Source organism: Bemisia tabaci, chromosome 3 (assembly GCF_918797505.1).
Source record: "Bemisia tabaci chromosome 3, PGI_BMITA_v3".
Lineage (NCBI taxonomy): Eukaryota > Metazoa > Arthropoda > Insecta > Hemiptera > Aleyrodidae > Bemisia > Bemisia tabaci.
This window is the reverse complement of record NC_092795.1, coordinates 49,509,842-49,522,125: the sequence shown is the minus strand read 5'-3', so window position 1 is coordinate 49,522,125 and position 12,284 is coordinate 49,509,842. Positions and strand designations below refer to the sequence as shown.

General features: G+C 41.4%; 1 protein-coding gene across 1 annotated transcript; it reads left to right on the top strand.

Annotated features, from left to right (window-relative positions):
* Positions 1-8,280: 8,280 nt before the first annotated feature.
* LOC109030499 (uncharacterized) lies at positions 8,281-10,381 on the top strand. Its single transcript, XM_019041493.2, is given in 3 exon segments — positions 8,281-8,598; positions 9,614-10,128; positions 10,131-10,381. Coding segments are annotated over 3 exon segments (810 nt in total). The 5' UTR covers positions 8,281-8,453; the 3' UTR covers positions 10,281-10,381.
* Positions 10,382-12,284: the final 1,903 nt, after the last annotated feature.

Sequence of the window (12,284 nt, the reverse complement as noted above, 5' to 3'; positions counted from 1 at the left end):
TTTGCGAAAGCCCTGTCAACACTACTAGCAAAATTTCACGGAACTTTGCGCGAAAGTTAAGTTCCTTAAGTCTATTTGTAGGTGGGCAAGGTCCTCCATTGGTGAGAAATGAGCCAAAAAATTATGAAAGAACAAACATAAATGTGGTTTGATAATTTTAACTTCCACCGCCGCTGCTGCGCCGCGCTGATCGCACTGTAATTGGCGCAATGCGTGAAGTATTCCTGCAGTCTTGTAGGCGCTATACATTTCACGTCAACCGCTCTTGACCGCACTGTGTTTAGCGCAATGCGTGAAGTATCTATGCAGTCTTGTAGGCGCTAATATGTGTTGCCGCGCCGATCGCCGCGCCAGGGGCTTGTCTTTTTCATCTCAATCGGCTCCGTGGAAGTTTATATTGCCTACACTAAAACTGAAGGCAAACCAACAATGTAAGGTAAGATCTACAGCATTTTTCAGTGAAGTATACATGCTCTTTCTCGATCAATCGTGACATCTGTTTAGTGTTACTACGAATCGGCCTCGTGGGAGCTCGCACTGCCTACTATGAAATATGAAGAAAAACCGACAATAAGGTAAAGTTAGATCGTTGACGTATTTTAAGGTTTCTCCTCGTGCTAAAACAGCCCCTGATGCTTCTCGATTTTTCAGGTTGCTAGGTGTCCCGGGATTTTGCTGGAAAGTGTGCGATTGACGAATGAAATCAACGAACTTTAACATGGTAAAATTCGGGCACCACTAACGCGCTTTTAGTGACGATAATGAGACCGTCCAAAGAGTAAATGAATACTGAAAAAATAACCCCGTGTTCAAAAGCGATTCAATCATTCGTTCCCATGTCCGTCGTGCAAGGTTTCCTTTTCATGTATTCTCGGTGTATCTTCGGCTCAGTCCATCAAAAGGCATTGGCCCACGCTGCCGTGCTAAGGAAAAACGCCGTATGAGCCTTCAGGCGTTGCCAAATTTCTTTTGGTGAATCACGAATTTTCGGGAAAATTTGTGGGTATTTTTCTTCCAATTTTTCAGAGAATTTCGTTCTAGATTTGATCTAAATATTCCGAAATTTTCAAAGAGAAATATTCATAACTTTCTTGAAAAATAAACACTTTCTAAGAGGAAATTTGGCAACTCTCGAATGTTCATACGGCGTTCTTCCTCAACACAGCAGCACGGGACTGAAATAGACTTAAATGGACTCGGCCTGCCAATCGAACAAAAGCCAACGAACGTCGGAGCTCCACAGCAGTGGCGTGGTGTGCTTTGCGATATATCGGTTTATCTGCCATTTAATCCTATGGAAAAGGATCGATTAACAGTGTGTTCGCAACGAACACCAGAATAATCGATTCTTTACCATAGTTTCAAACGAGGAAATCTCGATATTCGATCATCCACGCCATGACCGGGGAGAAGAGGGAATAAGCCGCGATTGTGCTTCGGAACCGAATCCAGCGCATCAGCGCCGAACAGAACGGAGCCTGAGCATCATCAACTGTCTATTAGCGGCGAGAAACGTGTTTTTAATGACGACCAATTACGCTGCAGTCATAAAAACGTGATGACTGGCATTCGCAAAACACTGTATGCTGTGTGCTTGTGCACTCTGTCATCAACTGGAAATAGCAATCCCAATGGGAACTGTCTTGGACGCTTCCACGCAGGAAGAAGGGAAAAGTTGCTCTCTGAACAAACTCTGATCTGAGGCACTGTTGCCACCTTAAAGGTTGCGTCGACTTCGGTGAAGCATGAGTATAATGATTGAATATATACATTGGTCAAATCATCAGGTCATTTTTAGGTTGCGGACTTTCTCGGTGACAGGGCGTATGAGGCTTGCAATGCTGCTAAGATGGTGCAATTTTACATAGAATTTGTGGCAGATGAAATTCATTCACAGTCGACTTACTTCCTTACAATAGTGAAGGAAAGTTCTGAGTAGATTCAGGGAGAATATAAAGGCAGAACTTTCGGAGAAGATACTTACAACCAGAAAACTATACGTTGCACAATCGTAGCAGCATTGGAAGTCTTATACGCCCTTATAACAAAAAATGCATTGTTTGTCCGCGGTAATTTTGAAAGATATATCTACAGGAAAATAAAATCCCTTTATCTCCGATTGAGTACCGAAGAAAACCCAAATGGCGGTAAAGGGAGAAAAGTTCGATGTGCGGTTTCGGAAAATTGAGGGGTCTGGTGTATAGTGATGCATGGTGACACTTTTTTGTGTACCAAAAATAATAATTTACTTAATTATAACTATTTTCCCTGAGCTGAAAGCATTTTTTCTCATAATCTCATAGCAATGCAGTTTGAATAAAGAAAGAAAAATTCGAGATCGAAAAGTCAAAATAATTTTATACTTTGGCCCGTATAAAAACTTTTTTACAACTAACGAGAAACTTCTCGTACCCAAAATTAGACATTTTTGTCGTATTGTTAAGATTTTGTGTTAAAAAGTAGGTTGCTCGATCATTGAAACATATATTGGAATTGGTATTAGTCTCACAACATGGTCTTTATTGATAATACATATGTATATGAATAAACGTAAGAGATCTTTTCAATTTCGTGAATCTATCATGAACGATGTTTGATTCTTGTCGCAATAAGTGGTTATAACCTTCCATCTGATTTACAGACAATTTATTCCAAAAAGCTTTGCTGTGTACCTTTTTTTTTCACAAAAAATTGGCCCAGCAGAAGATGGAATCAAAGATCCATCCGGAAGCCATGTTTCCAGAGGAAGAGACAATGAATATATATCCACAACGGGAGGAAGCTGATCACAATTAGTCTAATTTGCATTTAGTCTGATCGTTCGTGTATTCTGACTGTGAGCATTTCACGATGCGCTGTTATTTATGTGTCTCATTGTGAGAGTCGGTGCAGATACCAACTGGGCCAGTTTTCCCTCGGTTTCTCACGAACGGAGATCAAAGGAAAAAACGAGAGAGAGAGAAAAAAAAACTCTCAATGCAAATTGAGTGAATGTCCGGTGCTCGGAATCGAAGATTTCGCACATTGCTCCGATGTCGATCTCTCATTACGAATTCAGACATTTTAGACAGTTTTAAGAGCTAATTGAATCGCAAAACGTTTGTGAATGCGGTCACAGGGATTAAAAATATGCAGATCAATAATTAAGAATTTAATGCTTTCTCTAGTCTTCTCTTTGTCGAGCCCGAACTTTTTTCTGCGGAGGCGATGCGTTGGTCCACCTACCATTATCCATGAACCAACAAGGCGGCTTGGTCGTGAGAAAAGGAAGTCGGGTAGAAAGAGGGCTCCTCAGGAAGAGAGAGAGAGAAGAATCAGGTACAGCTGATTTGATTAGTCAAATGTTCACGAAGCCTGGGAATCAGCACATTGACAATCACAAGCTTGATATTGTGAGTTCTTCGTGTATGTCCAATTTTTCAACCACAAATTCAGTCGAGCTTGAAATGCAGCCAGTGAGTAAGTATAGGAGATAAAACAAAACGAAAATGTCAGCATCATTGTATATATTAGTCTCAAACTATAATCGAAGTTCATTTAGTTTTTATTTTATTATTATTACTATTTTTTTGTGTGTTTCGCACTAGGTGGTTTAAAATACCCAGCTCTGTGATGCCCTGAAAAAAGATTGATTATAGCTATGAGTGACCGTCTGATGATGATAGGCACAATGTTCCGAATTTTTAACCCCCCATCCCCCAATGGTAAGTTCCCTTTGCCACTCCTTTTTCCCTTCCGCATTGCGAGTTTTCCAGGCATACATAGACCCCCATCCCTTTTTTAACCTAAAGTTATGCATGGTCGACTCCTGATAAGATGATCTTTTCATCTAAAGACAACATTTTCTTGTCAAAGCAGCCCGAGATTCAATGTATTGCAGCAACAATAAAGCTTCTGGCTTCAACTTGGACTCGTATATTTTTATGACCCCGTCTGTTTTCTTTCCTTTTTTCTCGTGTGAATCAACAATATGGTAAAAATATTTGACATTCTGCTGTGGTAAAGAAAAAAAAAAACCGTATGAGCATTTGAAATTTGCCAGATTTCTGAAGATAAAATATTTATTCTGGAGGAAGTTATAAGTAGGACTCCTTGAAATTTTCAGATACTTTCAGGTATTTTGGGAATAAAATCCTCTGAACAATTGGAAGAAACATATTCACAAATTTTCCTAAGATATCGGATTTTATTAAAGGAAATTTGGCAACGCCTGATGGCTCATACGACGTTCTTCCTTTGCACGCCAGTATTCTTCCCGTGCGATTTGCAAATGCTTTTTCCAAGTGCTGGCACACACATCATGTCGTCACTCGTGAGGCTGAAACGGACTCGTTCAAATCAAAAGGAACTAAATCTAATGTGACATGAGACGTGTCATGCATGTATTCGCATGGGTCTCAGGGCTCATATCAGAATGAATGTAGTTCCTTTTGACTTACGTACGTCCAAATCTACGTGACTCCCGACCAAGACAGCGGTGACGCACAGTGGATCGAGTCGGTCGGAGAGGTTAGACATGAAATTGTTTACTAAAACTGCAAATTTTGATGTTTGATTCGTCACATTTAAAGCTTGTAGGGGTGCATCTAAGAGGCAATTTTACAAGAAAACCACTGGAACCACCATTAAAACTTCAAAATATTGTATCAATGGAGTTATGAGCTTTCAAAAATTCCAAACTTTGTCCGACCTCTCCAATTGACTCGATCCACTGTGCGACAATTTGGAATCAGTGCGGGCTTTTATCGCTACGGATCACGTATACTCACGGTTTGCACCTCGTTCCGTGCCACGAAAAGAGGTAAATGCTCACACGGGAGCGACGGGAAGTGGGGGCGTCGCTGTCGAGGGAGAGGGGGGCGAATCCCAGGTCGGGGACACGGGTAGGGAGCAAATTGTGGGAATTGGGCAGTGAGTCCGATTTTAATTTTCTCTTTTTAATTCGTCGCTGGACTCGTTGTCGGTGTCGACGGTCTCGCTTCGCTCCGGTGCCCCCCTCCCCCCCTCCCCCTCCGGCCCCCAAGTCCCCCCGATTTACACCTCTCGGTGAAGGAGGAGGGTAACGACTTCCTGTGTCGGTGCTTTGGTTTTACTCTGATTTTTCTCGCGGTTTCTACCCCTCGAGGCTATGCTGTGCTCAAGTATTGCTTTTTATTTCGCAGGCACGGCAGCCGCAAGTCAGGCTCAAGGATAAGCATTGATGAGTTACTGAACTGTAAATTGATCCAGTTTTCCATGCAAAGCAGTTAATTTTGCCAATCGGATGTTAATTCAGAAGCCTAATAGCGGAAGATACTTCAGTTCATATTTAACTCGAAACTTTCCGATCAAGGTAACCGAAGTAACGTTCATAGGAACCGAACTTCAGCTCACCGAAGTTTATCTTAGTCATGCTGACGCTCGTTTTGGTTACGGACGACTTCAAATTGTATTGTAGCTCTCAGAGTATTCAATGCAAATTTACAATATTTCTTTAAATTTTGCGGTATGTGCTTGTTCCATATCGAAAAATTGGAGGCGTTTCCGCTTCACCTTTTGTAGTAGCGCCTTGATGCAGCTGTTCGTGTTCCATGGATGTGCGTGCTGCGTGTTCAAAATTGAAGGCACTTTTACTTTTTTCAATTCTCTAGAAACGCACGGGACTTGTACACTTGTTGGTTGTAGCATTCTACAACACAGTGCCTTTTAAAGGAGCGTATTAACAGTTATGGACAAGAGGCCGGAGTACCGAAGGTTAATATTTGAACCGGTCATTCTTATAAGAACGCTTAGTTATCACAAATGAAAGCACGAGAAACAAATTAGAAACCGTAGTAATTGATCCATCTTGGATCGTAGATTGCATGATAATGTCATTGAATAGTTCATCGCTTTAACATCTCAAAGTTCTGAAATTTAGAACGGGTCGATTTTAACGTTTTTTACTGTTTTTCTTAGTGATCATTTCTGGCACCTCAGTCTTTTTCAGAATGGCCTATTCAAATTGGTGATTATATCGACCCACAATTACCACACTGATTGTGAGTTGGTTGCGGCGCGGCGCCTTGGTGCAACTATTCGTGTCCTGCGGATGTGCGTGTTGCATGCTCAAAATTGAAGGCACTTTCGCTTTTCTCACCGCTTCAGAAATTCATTGGAACTAGCGTCAGCTGTAGCACCCGGTTCTTAAGCAAAGGAACTGGGTGTTGCATCTTAATCCGTCTACTTGAAAATAAATACCGCTCCCTGCTTGGTCGACGAATTTCAGATTTTCATGGATTTTCTGATTTCCAACTTTTAAAATAATTCTGGAATAAAATGTGATGCATATTTTCGCCGAGAATTATCATTTTTCTGTTATTTCTCGCATCTCTCCCTCGATAAAACGAATTCCTTTTGATCTGCTCTGTTTACTTGGATACTTGGTTTGTGACAAGAAAAAACAAAAAAAAACAAAAAAAAAATCTCAAATTTTCATCAAAAACTCAACTGTGATTGATTATACTTAAAAATGGTTGGATTTTGTTTTGAGTAATGAAAGAAAATAGATGATGACGCTGTAATGCAGAAACTTGCTTGAAACCTAAACCCCACCACACTAACGCGCCGGCAATTTTACCTCATTCTAAGCAAGTCGATCCGATTTTTTACGATCCGTGCCAACTTCCTCAATGGGTCAATGACTCGTTACAAATTACACACAGTAGCCGCCAAGGATTTCATTTTCTTGACTAGTGGATGTGGCTTGCACGACTTAATGGGTTAGTTTGAGGGAGTGAAGGGTGCAATGGTAGCTGTAAGTGGTGGTAATTAGACCTCTAATTTCTCTTATCGAGTTATAATCTGGTGTAAGCGTCGTTGACTCCCACAGAAAAATTCTCAGTCCCTATGTAGGGTGTTTAGATGTGATATCTCATGTTTCTCACCAGATTCTTTTGAAAATGTCATTAGTTATATTTAAGCGTCAATTAAAAGATACTCCGGATAAAGAAAACTCTAAATGATAGGTACTCCTTGAGTTTCTTTAATGGGATATCTTACTCTCCTCTTTCAGCAGTGTTCACATAACTTCCATCGTTTATTTTTATTTATTTTGAGTTTGATGGAATCAAGAATGACCCTGATGAAACTTTATGCAGCCGAACAATCATAAAAATCAGGGAGCAAAATATCGCGCTATCACCTGCACCAATTACGCAAGATATAATGTGCATGAATTTTGGCTTTGATAATTTTTATCGTCAAATGTTGTTTTCAATATTTTCACGAGTCTGCGGAATAGGTGCCTGAGAGCCTCGTAAACATCCCCTACGTGGTACCCTGCTGTTTTTACAATTTTGTACTAAAAGTGAAATAATTAACGACCAATGTTTTCAAAAAGTGCACAAGCGTTTGGGCGAGATCATTTTTTACACAAACTTTTTTATACAAACTGCACTGAGGATTGGCCCAACAAGGCCGAAACGCGTCTGCAGTTGCCTATCTGAATGATTGTTACTAGTGTTGCACCAAACAGCGTATCTTTTAGAGGGAAAATTGTGCTTGTGTGTGAGCTTTTTTTCTCTATAGTGAGATATCAGCTTTATGCTTAATTTAACGCACGTTGGCTAAAAAACTCCAACATACCATCATTTTTAGCTACATTTTGAGACACCAATGCTACAATCTGAAGACTTTGCAATACATAGGAAAAATTTCGCCATTTATGTGATTTTTAGGTTAGATTCGCAATTTTTACATTACGGTGCGGCGTCTTTACAGCGCTCCCATGTGGAATTGGATGATACTAAAAACAAGAGAGTGCGTATTTCATATTTTAGAATGCGGCCGAGTCGCTAACTCATAATAGCCAAAATTTTTTATGGGTATTATTTGGACTGAGTTAAGCAGAAAGGAGCCAACCCACATTTTGGAAAAAATTGAGTTATGAGTGGATTTGAACTCAACCACTCCTCTACTATCTATTGCCAAAAATTCGAAGTTTTTGTTGGAGAAAATTTTACAGAAATTGAGCTTGAAGTTTATATTTTACATTGAGTCTTATACAGGAGCCAAACTTTAAACCTCTTTTCTCGGTTCGATCCCAATGTGGCTTGGTTCCTTTCTGTTTAACTCCGTCCTTCTCAGCTCTCGATATGCTTCATTTAAACTCCCAAGTTCAGCACTATCATCGGCAACTTTCAACCATATGACGTCATGGCGCCTCCGATATCGCGCGGCGCCTCGAGTCGTGCTTCCCGCCGCCAGAGAGCGGCGCGATATTGCGCGTCACCTCCCGCGCCCTTGCGCCGACCGTCTCCCACCTGGTTCTCCATCGCATGCGATATCGGACTCCGGATTCAGTACGTGAGCGGCACTCGTGCGCGTTGCCTCCGACTCGAGCTTTTTTTAAAAGGCCGTTCGCGTGTTGCCTTTTCCCCCACTTTATCCGACGTTTGCCCCCTCCCCCCTTCGAGCAAATGAAGATTGGAATCATGGACGAGCCGGCGTTCAACATCAAGTTCGTGGAGATAGTGAAAAGGCACCCGTGCCTTTACGATTTCACCAGCCCGGACTACAGCAAGCGCGAGGCGAACGACCACGCGTGGGCTGTTGTCAGCTCGGAGATGAAAATGTCAGGTGAGGTCAGATCATTAATATTTTAGCTTTTTACAGGGTGATCTAGGGGTTATGCTTTTGAGCTGAAGTCGGAGTAGTTGTATCGCGTCTTATACTATCAGCTGCCGAGTAAATTACTGATGATAAGAAGAAACACCAAAAATATGGCCCGAAATATATGTAGGTAATAGGATAATGGAGTATTCACTACACTGCGAGGCAACCAATGCCAAAAGTTTACATTGAGGTAAAAATATGAACTCATATGAGTTTAAATTATCGTTTTCACAACCAAAATTTTTCTTGGGGCCTTGGCTCATCGAACATTTTCTCCGACGCAACAAAAAAGTGTTAAAGAAACAAAGTTTGTTTGTTGTGATGAGTCCAATTTTTCTCAGTGCGTAACCTCTTATGGAAGTCGGAGTTTTTTAGCCATCGTGCGTTAAAGTTCAGCTTAACGCTGATATCTCATTATAGAGGGAAAAAGCTCATACGCAAGCACAATTTTCCTTCAAAGAGGGAAGTGGTTTTATCACTAAATTTTCTGCGCTGGAGGTGACGTGGAATCATCACGTCTAAACATCCTTTATGAATAAAATGTTCTACGAAATCAGTGAAGTCTCATTCTAACCTTCTCCTTCTTTACATTGTGCTCAAATCGAACACAGAGGAGACTTTCCAGGTGTCGGAAATTTTTGGGTATTTAATGCTCAAACCTGCCGATAGAATTGAGCATGAGAATCCTTGGTCTCTAAAATTAACGATTGTTAGAGGAGATATGACCAAATGACCTAATCTGCTAAATACATGTGTTTAAATGGGAAATGTTGCGTGATGACTCACAAGGAGGATTTTTCCCACTTTCAAATTTGTTTTTCTACAATTTCCCACATCAGAAAAAAAAATTATGAAAAATACTGCGAACGGAGCTCAATATGGGCCCTCAGATGCAGCAATACTTAAAACTTTATCGTGCAAATTATTCGTTCTTGCAAGACCTTCCAGTCCAACCTCCATTTCTCAATTTCTGTTTCAGTTCCTCAGTGCAAAGAAAAATGGCGGAATTTACGAACAGCTCTGGCTCGCAGTCTGAAGCTGAAGAAACTCACCAGCAACGAGCCCACGAACAGCTCTGCCGCCAAGCCAAAGAAGAACAAAGAGTACTACTTGAAAGAAGCCATGGGTTTCATCCTCCCTTTCTTACGCTCGAAAGGCCCGACGGACGGTCCAGATTCAGGCGGGACCGACGCCGCTTACGAATACAGCAACGACGGAGAAGTCTACAACCCACACTGCAATGAACCCAACGACTACAGGACTCACTACGACCCCAGACACTTCGCCGACTGTTCGCCAGCTGAGTACTCGTCGTCATCCTCTGTCGCGGGTGTCTCCCGGAAGAGATCCTACGAACCCTCCGCCGACGAAGATTACTCCCAGTGCTACGAGATGACGCCCAACCCGTCGAGGATACCAACGCGAGGCGACGCGGAGGACTCGAATAAGCTGCTCAGCGATTGTTTCGAGTTCATGCAGACCTCCATGACCAGGACAGCAACCCTGATCTCCAGTTCCTGAAGAGCCTGCTGCCCGACATCTCCAAGATGAACGATCATCAGAAACGACAGTTCAAGAAACGAACTCTGGACGTGATCGACTCGATCCTGTGTAACTCTTTCACGCAGATCGTCGACTCGACGTGATTCACCGTTCTCTGAGGAAAGCTCTGAAAGTTGGCTTTCGAAGAGGAGCGTTTTGGATCTCATAACGGGCCGTATGGAGCAGAAATGAATCTTCATGTGGATCTTTTGACACTAGAAATATATGTAGTTAGAGTACCTGTACAGCGAGTTCTTGGATATCTGCCAAAATTTAGGTTGAAATTTTTTGTATTTGATGGAATTGCTATTGTTTCGTTTAATGGTCGCAAGGCAACAAAAGAATAGGGAGGTTTCTCTAATTTTCTGCGTCTATCAGTAACAAATTTTATCGGCATGCTTATAATCGGCATTAACATATTTAAGATGCAAAATCCATGCGTGATTAGTTTCTGTTTTCTGTAAGTCTTGTGGTAAGGTATTGAATTCCGTTTAGTGAGAGCGCAATTATTTCAAGAGAAATATCCATTAAACTTTCACGCACAACAGTTGGAATAATTTTCATCAATTTGTTGATATCCATGTTATATTTAGATTCTGTGTAATTTAAAGCACTAATTCTCACTAGTTTGTGTTACCTACATATCGTTTTTAAAAATTGTTACGAAAAGATTATTTTAGGAACGATAATACATTTTGTATTGCCTCTTACTCAATATTGTTTCTTTTTTCCCAAAATACACTCGCCATGAGCCTACAAAAGTTTCACCAGGCTATAATCACTCATTTGAATTTACAAATATACTCAATCATCACAAAAATATTCTAAAAGAGCTTACCCTAGGCTCATTTTAGATTCTTTTCGTGTCTTTTTTTGACAATTACGAATACTTGTTTTAATCTGAGAGGCCACAGGTTCTAGGTTTATACTACGTCAAATCCAATTTTCTCATTATAATCACGATACACCCGACTGTATTCTTAGTTGAGTCACACGAAATGTAAGTATGCCTTCAGTTTCCAACGTAGGCAATACCTGCTCTCACGTGGTCGAATGGTGGTATCACTTTCAAACGTCACGATTTTTCGAGGAAGAAAGCAAGAATAGACTTCGCATAGCGTGGAACGGACTAACTCGTTGTCAGTTTGCCTTCCGTTTTCAGAGTAGGCAATACGAGCTCTCACGTGGTCGAATAGTGATATCACTCTCAGACATACGATTACTTGAAGAAGAAAGTTGGATTGGACTTCACCAGTGATGTGGAGCGGTGACTTTAGCTCATTGTCAGTTTGCCTTCAGTTTTCAGTGTAGGCAATGCGTGCTCCCATGTGACCGAATAGTGGTATTGCCCTTAGAGGTCAAAATTTCTTCTCAAAAACAGAACACCGAGTTTTTTATGAAACATGTCTCCTGAAAAATCAGTGTTGTTTGAGAGCATGATTCTTCGCCGCGCCAGTTTGATCAATAGACATTTTGACAAATTTTCATGACGGTCCTCAGAAATTGAAAAGCGAATATTCATAGTTTCAAGAACAGGACTCTTTGGTCTATAGTGCTCTGTGTTCAATATTGCTCTGCGAACAATCCTTCTCCTATAGTAAGCTATGAATTTTCTCATCAATGACTGCAGAGGCCGAATCAGTAAAAATCTTCTCAACCAGTCAAGACGCGCTGTGGGCGTGGATACACCACGTTTGTTCGTCTCTATCCCTCTGTCCTCCCAGTGGCAGTATCAATGGTTGTCGGATTACTTGTCAGAAACGTCAGTATTAAAATATATCTGATTGTAAAGGAAATGACTTGACAACTCTGGTCGGGCATCACAAGTTCGTCAATCAACGTCTCGGGAATCATTAATGAATGAACTCACTAGCCCAACACGGAACGTGGAATGCGGACTGAATACCGTCTGCACACACCACACATCTGCCCACACTCCGCCACGAAAAAAAAGCTCCTGGATTTTCACGAATGAAAAATTATCGCCGAGCGGAGGTGAAACCTGAACGCGTTGGCGAAAATCTGCATGTCATTAGTTTCATCTGAGTTGCGACAAAGACGGAAAACGGACGGCGGTGGTTAATTAAGATGTACCGCATTTTATGACC